This window comes from Silurus aristotelis (assembly GCF_946808225.1).
Source record: "Silurus aristotelis genome assembly, chromosome: 4".
NCBI lineage: Eukaryota > Metazoa > Chordata > Actinopteri > Siluriformes > Siluridae > Silurus > Silurus aristotelis.
This window is the reverse complement of record NC_139577.1, coordinates 3941928-3960300: the sequence shown is the minus strand read 5'-3', so window position 1 is coordinate 3960300 and position 18373 is coordinate 3941928. Positions and strand designations below refer to the sequence as shown.

Below are 18373 nucleotides of genomic sequence, written 5' to 3'. Positions count from 1 at the left end.
GTGTGTGTGTGTGTGTGTGTGTGTGCGTTCGTGCGTGCGCGTGTTGTCTTGTCTCAGCTACAGGTAAGTTTAGTAATCAGGTTCAGTGTTGCATGCAGCAGGATGCACATATGATGCTAAACACCTTCACTTCCTGCGTGAATGGTGCAGGCAGCGTTGAGGTTTCCTGTTTGGAGCGAAACTTTGGCGGTATAGGTGCAGTGTGTGTGTGTGGCAAGAACCGAGTGTAGCATTTTACACCCTTCACGTGTTACTGCTACACTCACGCATGCTAATTTTACTCATTCACACGAACATATTTTAATAAATGCCGAATAGGATTTAAGATCAAAAGGTTTAGAGAATTGAATCGGGTCTAAATTGTGTTGAAATGGAAATTAATATTTTTAAAAAACTAATTCACCATTAAGAGAAAATGTATATTTACAGCCACTTTGCCCTGCTACAGCACATCTTTTTTCATTTTATCAGAAAAAAATGTTCATGAAAATTTTGTTATTGGCAAATAAAAATACATTTATAAGCAATAATATGGTCATGTTTGCTTTTCTTATATAAAAAGTACATTTTAGGGTCTTTAAATAAGTTTACGTAGATATTGTGTTTTTTAATATGTTGTCAAGTGTCATAAATTAAAGTTTTTTAGTTTTACAAGTCTATAATCGTTCAAATTTTCTCATTAATCTTGAAAGTATTAATTTTAAAAGTATTAAAAAATATTCAATATTCAATATTTTCTGGTTAATTGAATCCAAGATTGAACTGTTTGGCCTCGTTTCTAAATGTTCTTTCTTATGGAAATTCCCAAAAGTGAAACATGATGGCAGTAGCATCATGCTGTGGGGTGTTTTTCAGCAGCAGGAACTTAGAGACTGGACAGTGTTGAGGGTGAATAAAGCAAAATACAGAGATGTCCTCAATTTAAACCTGTTCCACAGACCTCTGGACCTCAGACTGGACTGAAGGTTCACCTGCTTATATGATAACAAGCCTAAACACACAGCCAAGACAACACAGGAGTGGATTAGGGACAACTCTGTGAATGTCCGAGTGGACCAGCCACATCCCTGACTTGAACCCTTTTGAAGATCTCTGGGGAGAACTGAAAATAACTGTCTACTGACGGTCCCCCTGACCCAGCTTGAGAGGATTTGCCAATGAGAATAGCAAAACATCACCCAATCCAGTTGGGACAAGCTTGTCGAGTCATAGCCAAAAAGACTCGAAACTGTAATTGTTGCTAAAGGTGCTTCAACTAAGTACTGAATCAAGGGTCTGAATACTAATGTAAAAGATGGTATCAAAAAGGGTCGAAACAAGCTCTATTTACAATGAAGTACTTTATTTATCTACATTTACACACTATCACCTTCAAAATAGTCCCCTTGCACAGCAATGTGTCCTGTGGAACGTGTCCTCGAAGTCTTCTTTAAGCACCTTTATGCGATTCGTGCTGGATCTCCGCAATGGTGTCAAACACTGACCTTTGAGCTGGATCTTCATCTTTTGGAAGAGGGTGAAATATGTGCCAGAATTTGGTGAGTAGGTTGGGTGTGCAGGTGAAATCATGTGGATTGTTCTCTGACGATCATTACGCACAAGTTGCCGAATGGTTTCGACATTTTCCCAGGTTTGAGCTCGTTGAAGGTCTTCCTGATCTCTTGTCATCTTCTAGTGATGTTCTTCCGCTCTTAAAAACTCAAAACACGTCAAACGACTCGTAACGTCGATTGGCGTACGTCAAACGTGTTATGTCCAAAGTCTCTGTGGCAGATTTGCCCAGTTTCATGCAGAATTTCACGTTTGCTCTTTGTTCTACCATGTGCTGTCCGTGATGAAATCGCAGACGTGATCAGAATAGCACCAGTTAGCAACATTAGTCTTGTAACCTTTTGATTCCACCTTGTACATGCGATATTTATACACAAAATTAATTTATTTTTCAATCAAAATAACATTACACTGTATCATTCCCAATGTTAATGTGTTCTAAAACTTATGTACATCAAGGAAATACTTCTTTTTTCTTAATTCATTTGTCTAATTAAGGAAATTTCTTTATAGTCTATTATTGATATACTGTTAGTTTGACAAGTTTAGTATTATTTCTACAATAAAATTCCACCCCAAGAACACGGATGTATCTTTGAGTTATAAACTTGATGAACGTGTTTGATGTAGCATTGCAATCTACAGATGTTTATCCATCCAGCAGATGCTTTTTTTTTTTTTTTGCCTCTAAATCAATTTACAAGTAAAACAGAAAAGAAATACATCAATGTAACAAGATTGGGAGTCAGTTGTGAACCTTGAGCGCTTCTGGGATTCGAACACACAACCTTTTAATTGCCTTGACCATTCCTCTCCAACTGACCAAATTCTTGACAGTTGCATGGTATTGTTGTTCCTGTAGATAACGGTCCGGCTGGAGACAGAAAAACAGGCACAGCCACTGTCTATGTAGAAGTGCTGGATGTCAATGACAACAGACCCATATTCCTTCAGAACAGCTACGAGACCACTATTCTGGAGAACGTCCCGAGAGGAACCAGTGTACTACAGGTACGGACAAAATAACATAAAAAACATATGCATATAATATGTCAAACATACCACAGGTAACAGTGCAAACTCTGATATAATATATAGAAATTAACGTTTTGAAATTAACCAAATCACTGTTACTTCGAAGTAGGAATGTTTTTAAAGTAAATATTGTGATTTTGGTAAATAGATGTGTAACACGTTACGTTTGGCAATATTATAATTTTATGCAATATCTTTATTCCTAATAAATGTAATTAAATTGTTTGCTTGTTTGTTTGAATAAACCAAAGCACCCTGTTCATAGAGGCCCACATGGGCAGGAATCAGGCTGCCCCATGCTCAGGTGCAGAGCTTCAGTCATCACAATTGCCAAGATCTCTGTTTTGTAGAAATGAATTCAAATAAAATCTAATAAACGTAGAAAAAGGGTGTCTACGACAAAGTGAACCATGTCTACTGTAAGGTATTTTGCAAACATTTCAAGAAATTATGGATTGGATCATTAGAAATATCAGAAGTTGTTTGTGTGTCAGAAATGTGACCTTGTTTCTCCACACAAAGAAATGAATTTTCCACAATTCCTACAAATGAATGACGTTAACCTTCTCTATGTGTGTGTGCCTCAACAGGAAACACACCTGCTGTGTTGAACACAATTGAAAAAAATTACATTTAAAACCACACAAACTGAAAGCTGCTAAACTGTATACAGGATGACTGTTTGTGAGTTTCGAATGTGTATTATGGCATCATTGTAAAATTATACTAAATAGTAGCTGCCTATAGAATAAATCACTGAACCGTATTCAAGGTTTATGTCACTATTAATGTCGTCCATTTGCAGCAAAGTTTATGCAGTGGTGGACAGTGACGAAATAATTGTAATTAGTTACTGTACTTAAGTAGTTTCCCTGGTGGTCTAGTGGTAAGGATGCGGCGCTCTCACCGCTGCTACCCGGGTTTGATCCCCGGTCAGGGAACCGACCCCAGCCATTAGGGTTGCACAAGCCTTAGTGCCGGTCCCAAGCCCGGATAAATGAGGAGGGTTGCGTTAGGAAGGGCATCCAGCGTAAAAACATGTGCCAAAATCAAACATGTGGATGGTCCGCTGTGGCGCCCCCTGATGGGAGAAGCCGAAAGAAAGTTTTAGTTACTGTACTTAAGTAGCTTTTTTTTTTTCCAGTCTTTGTACTTTACTGAAGTATTCCATCTGGGGAGACAACCTTTTTCAAAAGCTTTTCCAAATGCCATCGCTTGGTGGTATCTACTTAGCACCAAGAATACAGTTCAGCGTCAAGTCAACAGCGAGCAAAACATTTTAAGTGGAATAAATAATGGAAGAACCTTCCAGAAACTAACTTGCCACAGCACCCGTGGCTTTAATTGCAGGAAGTAATTGAACAGAGTTTTGGGATCATAATAATTGTAATCGATATCAATCATTGTTTGACTCATTAATATCATTCTATGAATAGATTAGTGTGCTAAGAGTCATTTCTTCTGAGTCTTTTAACATAAACTGAATTGATTAAGCAAAAGTCTTGTGACAAAAATGATAATAGGACATTATGGCCATAATAAATCATAGTACTTTGGATACTTAAGTACATTTGAAGGCAAATACTTTTGTACTTTTTAAATCTAAAGTTTAAAGGGAGCAATTTTACTGGAGCATTGCTATGTATCTCTTTCTCATCCACCACTAAGTTTATGACCATAAGTTTCTTAGTTACCGGATTCCTGGCCTCAGAGTTGCATTCTTGAGGGTGAAATTGAACTAAAATATAAAAAGAGCACGGCGCTGAGTTGTTAACCGAGTATTTTAGTTGCCCTACATGGCTGTGTTTTCGTGTTTAAATCTCGGTAGCGTACTGTAGCAAGCAAGGTATAGTGAGCTGCGCTTGCAGTTCTTTCCTGTCTTGCTCCAGTTGAAACGAACGCTTAGATTTGTTCAGTGCAGAACGCTGTGGAGTTCTCCGAAACGATGAGGAAAACGAGTATCGTCCAGAACCGAGGCGCTTCCAAAGTTTCAGCTGAGGCTCGTCGGATGCCACCTGTCCGGCGTATTCGCATTCTCCTGGAGCACATCCCTCGTTACATGCGCCAGACCTTCCTGACCAGAAGCACGTCGCCAGGACGATCACACACCCTCCGAACACGAGGAACAGACACACAGCGGTGATGATGGTGGGAAGCGGGTGATGAAGCTCAGAGTATGCAGCAGTGGAAAGATTGGTCAGTGGGGGCGGATAGGTGAAAGTAAGAGTAGTGTAGGTGAGGTTAAAGGTGCTGTTTGTGGACTCCATGATGTCTGGATCTGAAGAGGAAAAAGCAGAATATAATCAGCGGCTCTGATCTGGACTGTGGATTATTGCAAATGGTTTCTGTGCAGAGCGCAGGATGTGGTATATGTAGGAGTTTCTTTAGCACATGTGAAGTACGTTGGGCTAAAATACATCCGCTACACAGAATCCAAATCAGTGTTATGGATGCTAAAATTGTTGGTGTGATTCGGGTGCATTTTTGAATTTAAAGGACATCAATATTTCCTCGAATTATAGTTTCATGTGATGTTTTGGCACATCCTGTTCCTGTTGTCACTTACGTTATAGCAGCTGCAAACAGTCATCTCTCAGCAGACTCTCTTTTTTTGTCCTCTCTTATGGTTAATGAGACGGTTTGTCTGATTGCTGAGTAAATACAAAGTACAAAGAGTTTGGGCCTGAAATCTATGATTTTTTGTTGTTAATGTGGTTGTTTTATTAATGTACGTTTTCTAAAGGGGGGCCTTTTGTACATTCATTATAAAGCTAATCTTTGTTCTGTGGGCAGGAGTTTGTTAAATTAGGGTTTGGTTGTTTATCTCTTTACGCTGCATTGATTTTGAGTATATATATTTGGTTTTTGTGGATGTAGAAAGTGGGTTGGATCTTTTCAAGTTTTGCGTTTTTTTTCCTCCTGAACGCAGATTTTGTTATTTTAAGATTTAGGCTTTCGGGACCTTTTTTGGTTATGGTTTTTTTTGGTCTGGATGTAATGTTTTCATGGAGTCGTGGAGTTTTTTTTGCTTGTTTGGGCCCTTTAAAATTTTGTGAAAAGTTGTGTCATTGCAGGAAATAAACATATTAGTTCTCAGATGATCCGTTTAAGCATTTCGTGAACTCTTTCCGAGTCAGAAAGTATTTAAAAGCAGCACACATATGCGTACAGTATGTTTGTTTTCACTATCCATATAAGGACCTTCCATTCACATCATTAACAGTTTGTTATCATCATTTTTTAAAAGCTGATTGTCCTTGTAAGTCAAAAATGTCAGTTCTTCCTGTCCTTGTAAGGCTGTTTGGTCTGCTTATATACACGCCTGCAATTTTGCAGTGATTTTACTAGTGTGTGAGATCTATTTCTGAACAAGTGAGCCTTCCAGGATGTTCTTTAGCATAATACAAATGAGCTCCTCCTGCACACGCAGACATGAATATACATACAACATGCCTGATTTGATGATGAGTAACCCCCACCCCTTTGCTCGCCTCAGTGGTCTTCGGAAATGTCAGTGTGTTAAATTCTGGGTTGATCACAAAATTAGCGTTTAGCAAACACACACTGGGATGTGAAATTAGTCCGAAATGCCAGAGAATGTCCGCAAAAGGCCATCCGTTCACTCATTAGAAGAATCCCATCAATAGAAGAGACACATATACTCACTTTAATGCAATTTGTGGGTGGTTATTGTGACTTCCATACAAGCTGCACAAACACACACACACAAACTTCTGAACTATATACTAAAAAACTAAACTTTACCTTGGAAAGGCAGTGAATGTGTCGTCGCAGTGGCGTTGCTTCCTTTTCCGTTTTTCCCCTCTGAGATGAAGAGCAAGCATGGAAAAAAAAAGACTGGCAGGCCCAAGAGGGAGCGCTCAAAATCCTGACAAATCTGACTCGTCTTTTAGAAACCGACAAGACAGCGCAACTCTATTAGCCTCGTCATATTCATCCAAGGCACTAATCTGTGGTGTTCCTCTAAACTCTCTATGGAGCGATTTATAGTGAGTTGCTAATAAATAAAGCGCTGGTGTGAAGTTTCAGACCCCCGCAGGAACAGATATGGTACAACCCGGTCTATTCAACAATCTCAGAGTGACCCCCCAACTCTTTATTCTCACTCTTTCCCTCCTCCCGTTGCGCCCTCTTTCTTCTGCTTGTCCCCAAAAACCTTTTATAAAACTAATGAGTCTGAAGAAGGGGCCCTGCTCAGTCGGTGTGTGTATATGTGTGTGTGAGTGTGAACCTCTTAGTGTGGTTCCTCTGATTAGGCCACTATTGTGAAGCTGATGTTGTCTTGGCAACCTGTTAACTAGTGACTAAAAACATCACAAATAAATAAGACTTTCATTTATTTTATTGTTTGCTTTCAGAATTCGAATTCGAATGTTATCAGCTACATTTTTAAAGGTGTGTGTGTGCGTGTGTTTTTGTGTGTGTGCACTTGTTAGTGCTTATGGTTTGAGCTGTAAATGAGGTTTCACTGCTATAAGACTTCACTTTGTGTGTGTGTGTGTGTGTGTGTGTGTGTGTGTGTGTGTGTGTGTGTGTGTGTGTGTGTGTGTGTGTGTGTGTGTGTGGACAGGTCCAGGCAACAGATGCAGACCAGGGAGAAAATGGCAGGGTGCTATACCGAATTATCTCGGGTGAGTTATTTATTTATTTATATATATATATATTTTTCTACCCACGATTTATGAGTTTCTAGTTTATGACTTTATGGCCACCTGATCCAAGGGTGACCATACAAGCCAAGAATACACAGCACACATCATAACAGAGTCAGGTGCTGTGCAAACACAATAAACAACAAGAAAAAAAACAGACAGCTCAGAGAAAAACAGCCTGTGAGTTGAAGGAAGTAATGAGAAACCACAGTCATGTAAACACTGATTGTGTCTCAGACTCCGAGTCCTGTGTAATGTGACCCTAGGGGCGGATTTCCTTCAGTTCAGCTGCACGTAAAGAGCGCTTTAATGGTGATTATGCAGAGATGATCTCTATTATTACACTATAGAGTAAATGAGTGGGTGTGGTGCTAATCATACAGGTGTGTATGAGTGTATTGGGTGCAGCAGTGCTCCTGGAGAGTTTAAACAGCTTCAGGTGACTGCTGAGCAATGAAACATTGACAACTACTTTACTTGGTTGTCCAGCATATAAGACTACGTGGAACCACTGGTGCTTTTCGCCTCCAAGGTTCCCGTGTCTGTATGTGTTTCGTCAGGGTTGTGATTCATCAATTTCCGAAAGTGTGCATCAGATACAAGCTGCTATAGTTTTTAACATATGTGCATGGGAAAAATCGATTAATATATAAATGTGTGTGTATATATATCTTGCAGACAGAAGACCTGTTTGTAAAGCACCATGCATTAGAGGGCACTTAACTAAATTGATGATTTGCTGTCTGTCTGAATTAAAGAAATAAAAGTGAACTGTCTGTAATATATTGAATTATATTGCATCATATTTTTTTTCATTGCATCGTCTCGCATTGAATCGCGTTGTGTTGAATCAATTCAAATTTGGATCGCACTCGTAATAAGGGCGAATCATAACGCATCATATCGGTAGCTGCTTCATATGTATCTATAATGTATCATATACCGTAATTTCCGGACTATAAAGCGCACCCATATATAAGCCGCATCCACTGAATTTGACAAAGATTTTTATTTTGAACATAAATAAGCCGTACCTGTGTATAAGCCGCAGGTGTCTGCACTGAAACTAATGAACTTTACACAGGCTTCAAGGAAAGACAATGTCTGTTACATGGTGTAACAGGTGAAATATGTTGCACTTCCTTTAGGAGCATAGCGGTATTTTGGGAATAGCCTGCCGCCGCATTTTTCCGCTATTACTGCATGTGTGGAGACCGAGGATTATTTCCTTATTATTTTCTGATGCTCATTTCTAAGTTTCTTTGACTAACCCGTAACGATGTTGCCAAGAAAAATAAAAAAGCACGAGTTTTGGAAACCTGTCTGTGCTTATATGATTTCTGTTGCAACTGGAGTTAGCGAGCTCTCCCTTCACCCAGACTCAACGCGCTGCAATAGCTTGTATCTAAAAAGTAGCCTACCAAGAAAGTCATTGTTCACTGTCTTCCTCCTTCCTTTCACAACTATTTCTCTCGGGAGTTTATCTTTTGGCATCGTCGTGCGTTTAAATAAAAAATATTTTTTTTTCCCGATGCCGTGCAGCTCAGAACACAGGTGAGTTGTGTTTTTTCGTTTCCATTCTCAGTTTTTTGGCTTGAAGTTTGTGAAACCGGGAAAAACCCAGGAAAAATTCATGAATAAGCCGCTTCGTTGTTTAAGCCGCGGGGTTCAAAACGTGGGGGAAAAAGTAGCGGCTTATAGTCCGAAAAATACGGTAATTCCACAACTACCTCTGATTCTTGACATCTTGGACTTAATATACAATAATGTGTATTTGTCTTGTGTAGGTAACAGTGGTGGTCAGTTCAGTATAGACCTTCTGTCTGGCCTGATCACTCGAGGACAACGGGCTCTGGACAGAGAGACCAGTAGCTCCCACCTGCTGGAGGTGGAGGCCTACAACAGCGACCAGGGCAGCATGCGTGGCACCGTCAGGGTGTGTGTGCGTGTGTGTGTGTGTATGTGTGTGTGTGTGTGTGTGTGTGCGCGTACATATGGATACTTGTGCTATGTGCTTATTTAAGGATTTTCATTTCATTTAAACATGTTTTGTTCCTTAACACTGTCATTGTTATTCATTTAAAGTTTAAAGCTGGTTTTCCATCAGCTGTAGTCATTACCTCACCAGCCTCTGTCTCTCTCTCTCTTCAAGTTAATAGGACTGAATCTTGTCCTATTTTCATGAAAGTCTAACATCTTGAAGATGTCAAAGTGTAAAATTACCTCAATACCCCTGAAATTTTACACATTTTTGATTTATTTATGTGTAATAGCCGTCATACCTTGTGTTAGTTGTTTCTATAGATGACTATATCTGACAGCATGAACAAAGGGAAACAAGACATGAATAAGAAAAAAATGAATAAGACGAGATCAAAACCAGGAAATCAAAATTTGGAATGAAAGGCTTGATATGGACAGGTTTGAAACACTGAACACTTTGTATTTGAACACAGAATATTCAAAGGATTGAACGGAAAAAGCTGAGAACAACAAGGACATGTGAGGGGAAGCAACCAGTTACATGGCATGGCCAGACCCAGGACATAAACCATACCCAAACACATTGAAAAAGAATACATAAAACCTGGAAGTGTGCCATATTCTGTCTAAAAAAAAAATGCTATGCTTTTTCTTGTTGCTTGTACCATTGTAAGTACTATATTGTGAATTCTTGTGGCCACCTAAACATCACGTGTTTCTTCAACTGTTGCCAAAATGTTGAAAGCACACATCGGGTGACGAAGTGCTCCCTGGTTTTGAACTAAAGAGCTTAAACCGGTTCCAACATAACAATGCTCTTGTGCACAATTTGAGGTCCATGAAGACATGGTTCACCTTAATAGTCCTGACCTCAAGTCCATTTAACACTTTTGGGACAAGGTTTTAGGACATTATACTAAAATCTAGTGAAGAACTTTCCCAGTTGATTGGACTCTATTATAGTAGGAAAGGTGGATAATTTTGGGTATAGTATTTTAGGTATATAATATTCAATAAAATATAATCTATATAATATATAGTTTAACTTTTATTTGTATGTATGTATGTATGTATGTATGTATGTATGTATGTATGTATGTATGTATGTATGTATGTATGTGTATACACTGTATATGTCAGTGAATTCCCTTGTCATCTACCAAACAAAAATAAGTCCTTCAGCTCCATCTGTCTCCCTCAATGCCTCTTTTTTTTTATGATTCTGCAGGTCATTGTGTATGTGGAGGATGTTAATGATGAGCGTCCAGTGTTCACCCAGCAGCAGTATAACAGACTCGGCCTAAGAGAAACAGCTGGAATCGGGACCTCTGTGATTGTGGTACGAGCCACTGACCCAGACACAGGTGTGTATAGTATGTGTTTTTCATGTGGGGATGTTTTAAATTCATTATTGTTACGTATTTAGAGTTGTCTCCTTTGTAAATTACATCCAGTCTTTATATTTATATGCATATATATATATATATATATATATATATATATATATATATATATATATATATATATATATATATATATATATATATATATACACAGTGAACAAATATAAAGGCTATAGCAGTTAGCAGTGCAGAGATGTGTGGAGATTATTGAAAAGTACAAGTAAATGGTTCTATGGCAGACACTGTTGTAAAGGAACAACAAGTAGAAGTAGAAGGTTATAAGGTTATGGCATTAAAGAAATGTGCAAGCTGAATAAACAAGTCCACTATATATATATATATATGAAATACTAGGCAAAATTAAGTCAAGTCAAGAGGCTTTTATTGTCATTTCTACTATACACAGTGGTACACAATCCACAGTAAAAACGAGACAACGTTCCTCCGGAACCCTAGTGCTACACTAAACAACAACATAAAGCTACAACACAACACAACCTGGTGCAAACAGTGCAGACAAAAAACAGTACAGACAGACAACACAAGACAAGACACAAAACCAAGATAGCGCCGACCAGTAAACCTACTGTATACTTGGATATACAGTACTGTGAACTGTAGAAACTATATCCGGGAGTGAATATAAGAAACACAATGTAATGCGAAAATACAGCAGCAATCAAGAGGTGCAAAAGACAGCATGTAAACAGTGTAGTATAATATAATAAAGTCGAAGGTGCAAAAAAGCATGTAAAAAATAATGCACATAAATAAAAGTGTTTGCTTCGGTTATTCGTTTCCTTTTTGTAGCTCATTTCTGAGAACGTAGCGACTTGCAAGCTGTGTTTTTTCCATTATTGCGTATGATGCACAACTCCTAGGATATTTGTAGTGACTTCCCTGTCTCACTTCCCTGTCTCTCACTATGCTATTGGTATTAGGTGAAAAGCTGTGTACGGTATTTGGCTGCCGATTTTTCAATGCAACCTACAAGTGAGGCAGCTATTAAAGGTGCCGAAAGTTACATAGTGCAGCAAAAGCCTCTCTACCAGCTGACCAGCAATAAATGTGAAGTCGCGGTAGGAAAAACAGACACAGACACAGCCACTTTTAGAGACTATGGTCAGAATACGTGTTACTTCTACTAAAGCAAGAAAATGAGCTGTGCAGACTCTCTAATGTGCAATGCAATTGTATCCTCAGGTAAAATAACCTTTGTATTCCTCAGAACCCTAAATTAAGCCCTAAATTAAGAACCAGAAATGTTCTCTGTCTATTAAATTACTGATGGAAAATACTTTTGTGGTTTTCACACTTCTGATTAACACACCACCAGTGGGCTACATCATCACTCTGTACATGAGTAATAAAGATGGCTATTGTGGCATGTTAGAGTCAGGAGATTCTTCCATCATTTATTCCTCTCAAAATGTTGTTGCTTAGCAGATGTTATCAAGCGGCAAATCAAAACAAGACAGAGCAGGCGCTCAACCCTGATTGGTGTCTTGCTGCGTGTTTGACCAGTTAAGTCTTTATCCACTCATGAATAAAAAGGAACGACTGATTTTGCAAAATGCAGTTGAGTAAAAAGTACGAGATTTGACTTGAAATGTTGTGAAGTTTAAGTAATAGTGTCCCGAAATGGAAATACTTTATTAAAGTACAAAAAAAGCTACTAAAGTACAGTAAAGAATTGCATTTACTCCATCACTGTCCATCATAAATAGTAACTTCTCCTAGAGAAATAAAATAAACAATGACTTTTTCCCAACCAAAGGTTAATGCCATGTAAATACTACACTATAAAATGTGAAGAGGTTCAAGTGGGTCAACATATAACAAGGTACTATAATCATGAAAAGGACCTGTACACAATGTAAATAGCCAAAACTTCCAGTTCAATCTGCACAATTGTGGTACAACAATATGTTATCCAGTCTCTCTCTTTCTCTCAACATCTGTGTGTAGGAGATGGTGGCGCCGTGTCCTACGCCCTCATCTCGGGTTCAGACCGTAAATTCGAGGTGGATATTAGTACAGGACTAGTGACCACTGTGGATTATCTCGACTACGAGACCAAAACCAGCTACCTAATGAACGTGTCGGCGACAGACCAAGCTCCTCCTTTTAATCGGGCCTTCTGCACTGTATATGTCACTCTGCTGAATGAGCTGGACGAGGCCGTGTCGTTTCTGATGGCCGGCTATGAAGCATCCCTGAGGGAAAATATAGCCACCGGAACGGAAGTGATCCAAGTGCGAGCTCAGTCAGCAGATAATCTGAATCAGCTGACGTATCGTTTCGATCCTGATACATCACCGGCTGCTCTTGCGCTTTTCAAGATCGATGCCTTCACGGTGAGTATGTTTTAAACTAGGGCTTATACTGACAAATCATATTTCCAAACGTTGTTAAATAAATATGGCAGTTATTTTGAGACCTGATGTCTGAGATGACTTGTCCAAAGTAGCATACACATAGAAAATAGAGGAAATGGTCAAATCCTTGCATTACTCTAAAAGGATTGCATTTTCTTTTGTCTGCATTGTGCGTATCTGTTTTGCAGGGTCGAATCACTGTGACTGGTCTGATAGACCGAGAGAAGGGTGACTCCTACACTCTCACAGTGGTTGCTGATGACGGAGGGCCTAAAAGAGGATCCACTGTGGTAAACTTGTAGCATCTTCTGGAAACTACTAGAATGATTGAATAATGTTGTCCAATGTCTGTACATGTCTGACCAAAATGCTTTCTTGTTTTTTTGTTTTTTTTGCCCAACATATTGTGCCCTTGTAGAAGGTAAGAAATAGTTTGAAAGTTTGGACTTTAATGAATTGTATATTTATATATATATATATATATATATATATATATATATATATATATATATATATATATATATATATATATATATATATATATATGCCACTCATACACTCATCCAGAGCCACCTACTTATATACTGTATAGTTTATACAGTACAGTACTGTAAATTGCTCTGTTTTGCTCAAATATTTACTGTAATTTGTTAAATTTTCAACAAATTACAGAATACTACCCTTAGTGATCACCATTCTTTAAGACTCTTGGGTAGTCTAGGAATATTGTCTCGAATATTTTCGAATAAGTTACTATGGGGTCATCAGAACACGTCTCCTACGTAAGACAGGGACTACCTGTATTTAAGTATATTTTAGACTGCGCATACTACTGAAATATTTTTAAAATCTTGGCAGGTGTCCATCACCATTCTCGATGAGAATGACAACAGCCCCGAGTTCGACCTCACGTCCGACCTATCAGTGAACGTTCCAGAAGATACACCTATCGGCCAGAGAGTGGCCATGGTGACGGCACGCGATAAAGATGCCGGGAGGAACGGACTGGTGAGAGAGACCGAAGATTGGTCTGGTATTAATCCTACAGTGGGACCTGAGATGCAACCCGATGTTGGTTCACTCGCTGGTTTCTGGCACTTGTTCATACTTTTGTTGAAGCTCCTCGTTCTTTTTCGTTTGCTACATCCAGGTAAACTTCACATTGGTGGCAGGGAACATGAGGGATATATTCGAGATTCGAACCATCAACAACACTTTTGGAGACATTTATGTAAATGCTCCTCTCGATCGGGAAGCAGTAGATCGCTATTTACTTAAGGTGAGGGCTAATTTTACACATGTTGCACAATGTTTTTGCTTTTGCAAATGAACATGGATAATAAGGAATTGCATTCAGATAAATTAAATACAATTACATTTGTCTTTAAAAAAAAGTACCTATTTTATCGGTTTATTCAGTGTGTTTAATGTTCTGGAACGTCCCCTGTTATTGCACAATTGAAACCATTTAAGAGTTTATTTATTGTTACTATAGAAACAATACTATAATCACTTGCATTACTGTAAACCTGTCATTTGAGATCACCAGCGTTAATATATCAGCTGTTGACACAGAAGATTACTCTACACTGGACTGACTATAATAATGTTTCTTTACATTGGCACCTAATTACTGTATTATTTGTAATATATATACACACACACACACACACACACACACACACACACACACACACACACACACACACACACACAGTGGTGTGAAAAAGTGTTGTCCTGATTTCCTACTTTTTGCATGTTTGTCACACTTTAATGTTTCAGATCATCGAACTAATTTAAATATTAGTAAAAGCTAACACAAGTGAACACAACATGCAGTTTAAAAAAAAATGAAGGTTTTAATTATTGAGGGAAAACACAATCCAAAACATGGCCCTGTGTAAAAAAGTGTTTGCTCCCTAAACCTAATAACTGGTTGAGCCGCCCTTAGCAGCAACAGCTGCAATCAAGCGTTTGTGATAACTTGCAATGAGTCTGTTACAGCTGTGGAGAAATTTTGCTCATCCTGTGGAGGAAACTCATCTATGCAAAATTCTTGTAATTCAGCCACATTGGAGGGTTTTCCAGAATGAACCGCCTTTTTGAGTTCACGCCAGAGCATCTCAGTAGGATTCCGATCAAGACTTTGACTAGGCCACTCCAAAGTCTTAAATTTTCTTTAGTTATTCAGAGGTGGACTTGCTGGCGTGTTTTGAATCATTGTCCTGCTGCAGAACACATGTTCGCTTCAGCTTGAGGTCACAAACAGATTGCCGGACATTCTCCTTCAGGATTTTTTTGGTAAACAGCAGAATTCATGGTTCTATTTATCACAGCAAGTCTTCCAGGTCCTGAAGCAGCAAAACAGCTCCAGACCATCACACTACCACCACCATATTTTACTGTTGGTATGAGGTTCTTTTTTTTTTTTATGCGGTGTGATGGGACACACGCCTTCTAAAAGGTTAAACCTTTGTCTTGTCAGAGTACTTTCCCAAAAGTCTTGGGGATCATCAATATGTTTTCTGGCAAAACTGAGACGAGCCTTTATGTTCTTATTGCTCGGCAGCGGTTTGGAACTCTGCCATGCAGACCATTTTTGACCCAGTCTCTTTCTTATGGTGGAGTCATGAACACTGACCTTAACTGAGGCAAGTGAGGCCCTGCAGTACTTTGGATATTGTTGTGGGGTCTTTTGTGGCCTTTTGGGTGAGTCGTCATTGTGCTCTTGGGGTAATTCTGGTCGGCCACTCCTGGGAAGGTTCTCCACTGTTCCATGTTTTTGCCATTTGTAAATAATGGATCTCACTGTGGTTTGCTGGAGTCCCAAAGATTTAGAAATTGCTTTATAACCCTTTCCAGAATGATAGATCTCAATTACTTTCTATCTTATTTGTTTCTGAATTTCTTTGGCTCTCGGCATGCTGTCTAGCTTTTGAGGATCTTTTGGTCTACTTCACTTTGCAGGCAGGCCCTATTTAGGAGATTTCTTGATTGTGAACAGGTGTGGCAGTAATCAGGCCTGGGTGTGCCGAGAGAAATTGAACTCAGGTGTGATAAACCACAGTTTTAACAGGGGGGACAAACACTTTCACACAGGGCCATGTAGTTTTGGATTTTGTTTTTCCCTCACTAATAAAAGCCTTCAATGAAAAGCTGCATGTTGTGTTCACTTTTGTTATCTTTTACTAATATTTGAATTAGTTTGATGATCTGAAACATTAAAGTGTGACAAATATGCAAAAAAATTAAGAAATCAGGACCACTGTATGTATATGTTTATTGTACATACATATGAATATTTATATACATTAGATTTACAGTGGAACCCGGTTATGTCGATGTCCTTGGAGGTTGCCAAAAAGCATAGAGATAACCGATGATCGAGATAAACGAAAATCAAAATGGCGGCAATATATTAACGTGCTTGAAATTTCTTTATGTACATCAGGGGTCTCCAATCTTTTCCAGAAAGGGCCAGTGTGGGTGCAGGTTTTCATTACAACCAATCAATGGTCACACCTGATAGTCATTGAAAATGAAGATCATTAGGTTTGAACAGGTAGAATTTGGTGTGGACTTGCTTGGTTGGAATAAAAACCTGCACCCACACTGGCCCTTTCTGGAAAAGATTGGAGACCCCTGATGTACATGATGTGCGTTAATAAATGAGAATGTGCATGCACGTGTTTTTGAAGGTTTTTTTTACACAACAGCGTTGCCGCGATTTGTTTAATGAAGGCATGCTATAAAAATACATACAGTACATGTTTATCTGTCAGGAATCCACCTGCCACGCCCCCTTCGGCCCCCTTCAGTGTGTCAGGTGCTTTCTCGGCCGCTTTCTCTGAAGCTCCCGGCTTTAATCGCGCACATATGGTGCTCGTTTATCATCATCACCAGCTCCTATTTAAACTTCCACACTCTCACTGTCCGTTATTGTTGGTATATGTTGGTTCACGGCGGTCGTTGTTATCGCTCATGTGTTTCCCGGTACGTGCCTTCCCACCGGCACTCTCTCACCGGCTGCTCTTTTCTTCCCAAAGCCGCGCCGCGCCCCTACTAACACTACTAACACTAGCACTAACTAACAGCAGAGATTCACCAGTATACAATACAACACCTGTAGCAGCTGTAAGATTTGATTTTTCCGCCACTTCCGCGAGTTCTTCTGCGGCTGCACCGAGATAACCGACGTTAAATGGCAAATTTTTCCCCCCTTGTGCTCAAAATATCAGGGTTCGGCGACATAAAAAAAGTCAACATAACTGATAAAAAATGCTTAGAAAAAGCGAGAATTTGGGAGAATCCTTAAAACACAATGAGCGACAGACCCTTCAGTGTCATGGCCTACAACATTTCAATCCACATAATTTCCTTCTACTTTGCATGTGTGTACTTTGCAGGTGAGGGCCCTAGATAGCGACTCTCCTCCTCGTTCTACGGATCATTCGCTCACTGTGAACATCGTGGATGTAAATGATAATGCACCTGTCGTCCAAAGCCCCCGTGGCTACAATGTCAGTGTCAGTGAGGTGAGTGCAATCAGTGGAGGAAGAAATCATGGCAAGATCGAGAACTCTTGAAACACAGAGGGTTGTACATTTCAGGAACTTAACAATGGCAGCTTACTGAAGCTGAATTAAAATCCTTCTGTTTAATCGACCACTGAATCGTAAACACTAGCAAATCCAGTACTTATGTATGTATTTCTGTGTAGAATGTAGGAGGCGGTACGTCGGTCCTGCGTGTTGTAGCCACAGATCGGGACATCGGACCCAACGCTGTGCTGTCTTATTACATCACCGATGGCAACCAGGATTTAACATTCCGCATGGACCGCATGAGTGGAGAGATTGTGACCCGGCCTTCACCTCCTGACAGAGAGAGACAGCAGCAGTACATGCTCACTGTCACGGTGGAGGATGATGGAACTCCGCCACTATCGGTAAGTTCCTCTTATTATTTCCTCTTTTGGGAAACTCCATGTCCAGCATCTTATAAGATCTTATGTTTGTACAAAGTTTTTTTTTTTTTTAAGGAATCGATGAAGGCCGATGAAAGCAAATGAATAAAGAATGTAGTCAAGAAGCAGTAGGACATCTTTTAGGAGAAATTTCAAGATATCGAAGCTCTTATAGAAAACCCTAGTGCTTTTCATACCTCTAGTCAGTTTGTATTGGTCTGGGCTGAATATTACGATTGATGGCTAAAATATTTAAATACTATACTTACGAAAGGGTTGGGACATAGTGGGTTATCGTGTGATATAGATAACAAAATGTCTGTTATATTGAAAAAGTGGAGTTGCATCTACGTATTCTTTGTGTTTTCTAACCAAATAAGTGTT

General features: G+C 39.3%; 1 protein-coding gene across 5 annotated transcripts in view; it reads left to right on the top strand.

The window, feature by feature from the left end:
- Positions 1-18373, top strand: part of cdh23 (cadherin-related 23) — a 258601-nt gene that overhangs the window by 191959 nt on the left and 48269 nt on the right. For 3 of the 5 annotated variants that reach the window (XM_083540380.1, XM_083540382.1, XM_083540381.1), the window contains 10 exons: positions 2414-2562; positions 7178-7238; positions 9047-9195; positions 10471-10606; positions 12614-13002; positions 13212-13313; positions 13882-14031; positions 14174-14302; positions 17430-17558; positions 17744-17971. In XM_083540380.1, the coding sequence (XP_083396506.1) occupies positions 2414-2562; positions 7178-7238; positions 9047-9195; positions 10471-10606; positions 12614-13002; positions 13212-13313; positions 13882-14031; positions 14174-14302; positions 17430-17558; positions 17744-17971 (1622 nt within the window). The other 2 variants (XM_083540383.1, XM_083540384.1) reach the window with 2 other exon arrangements.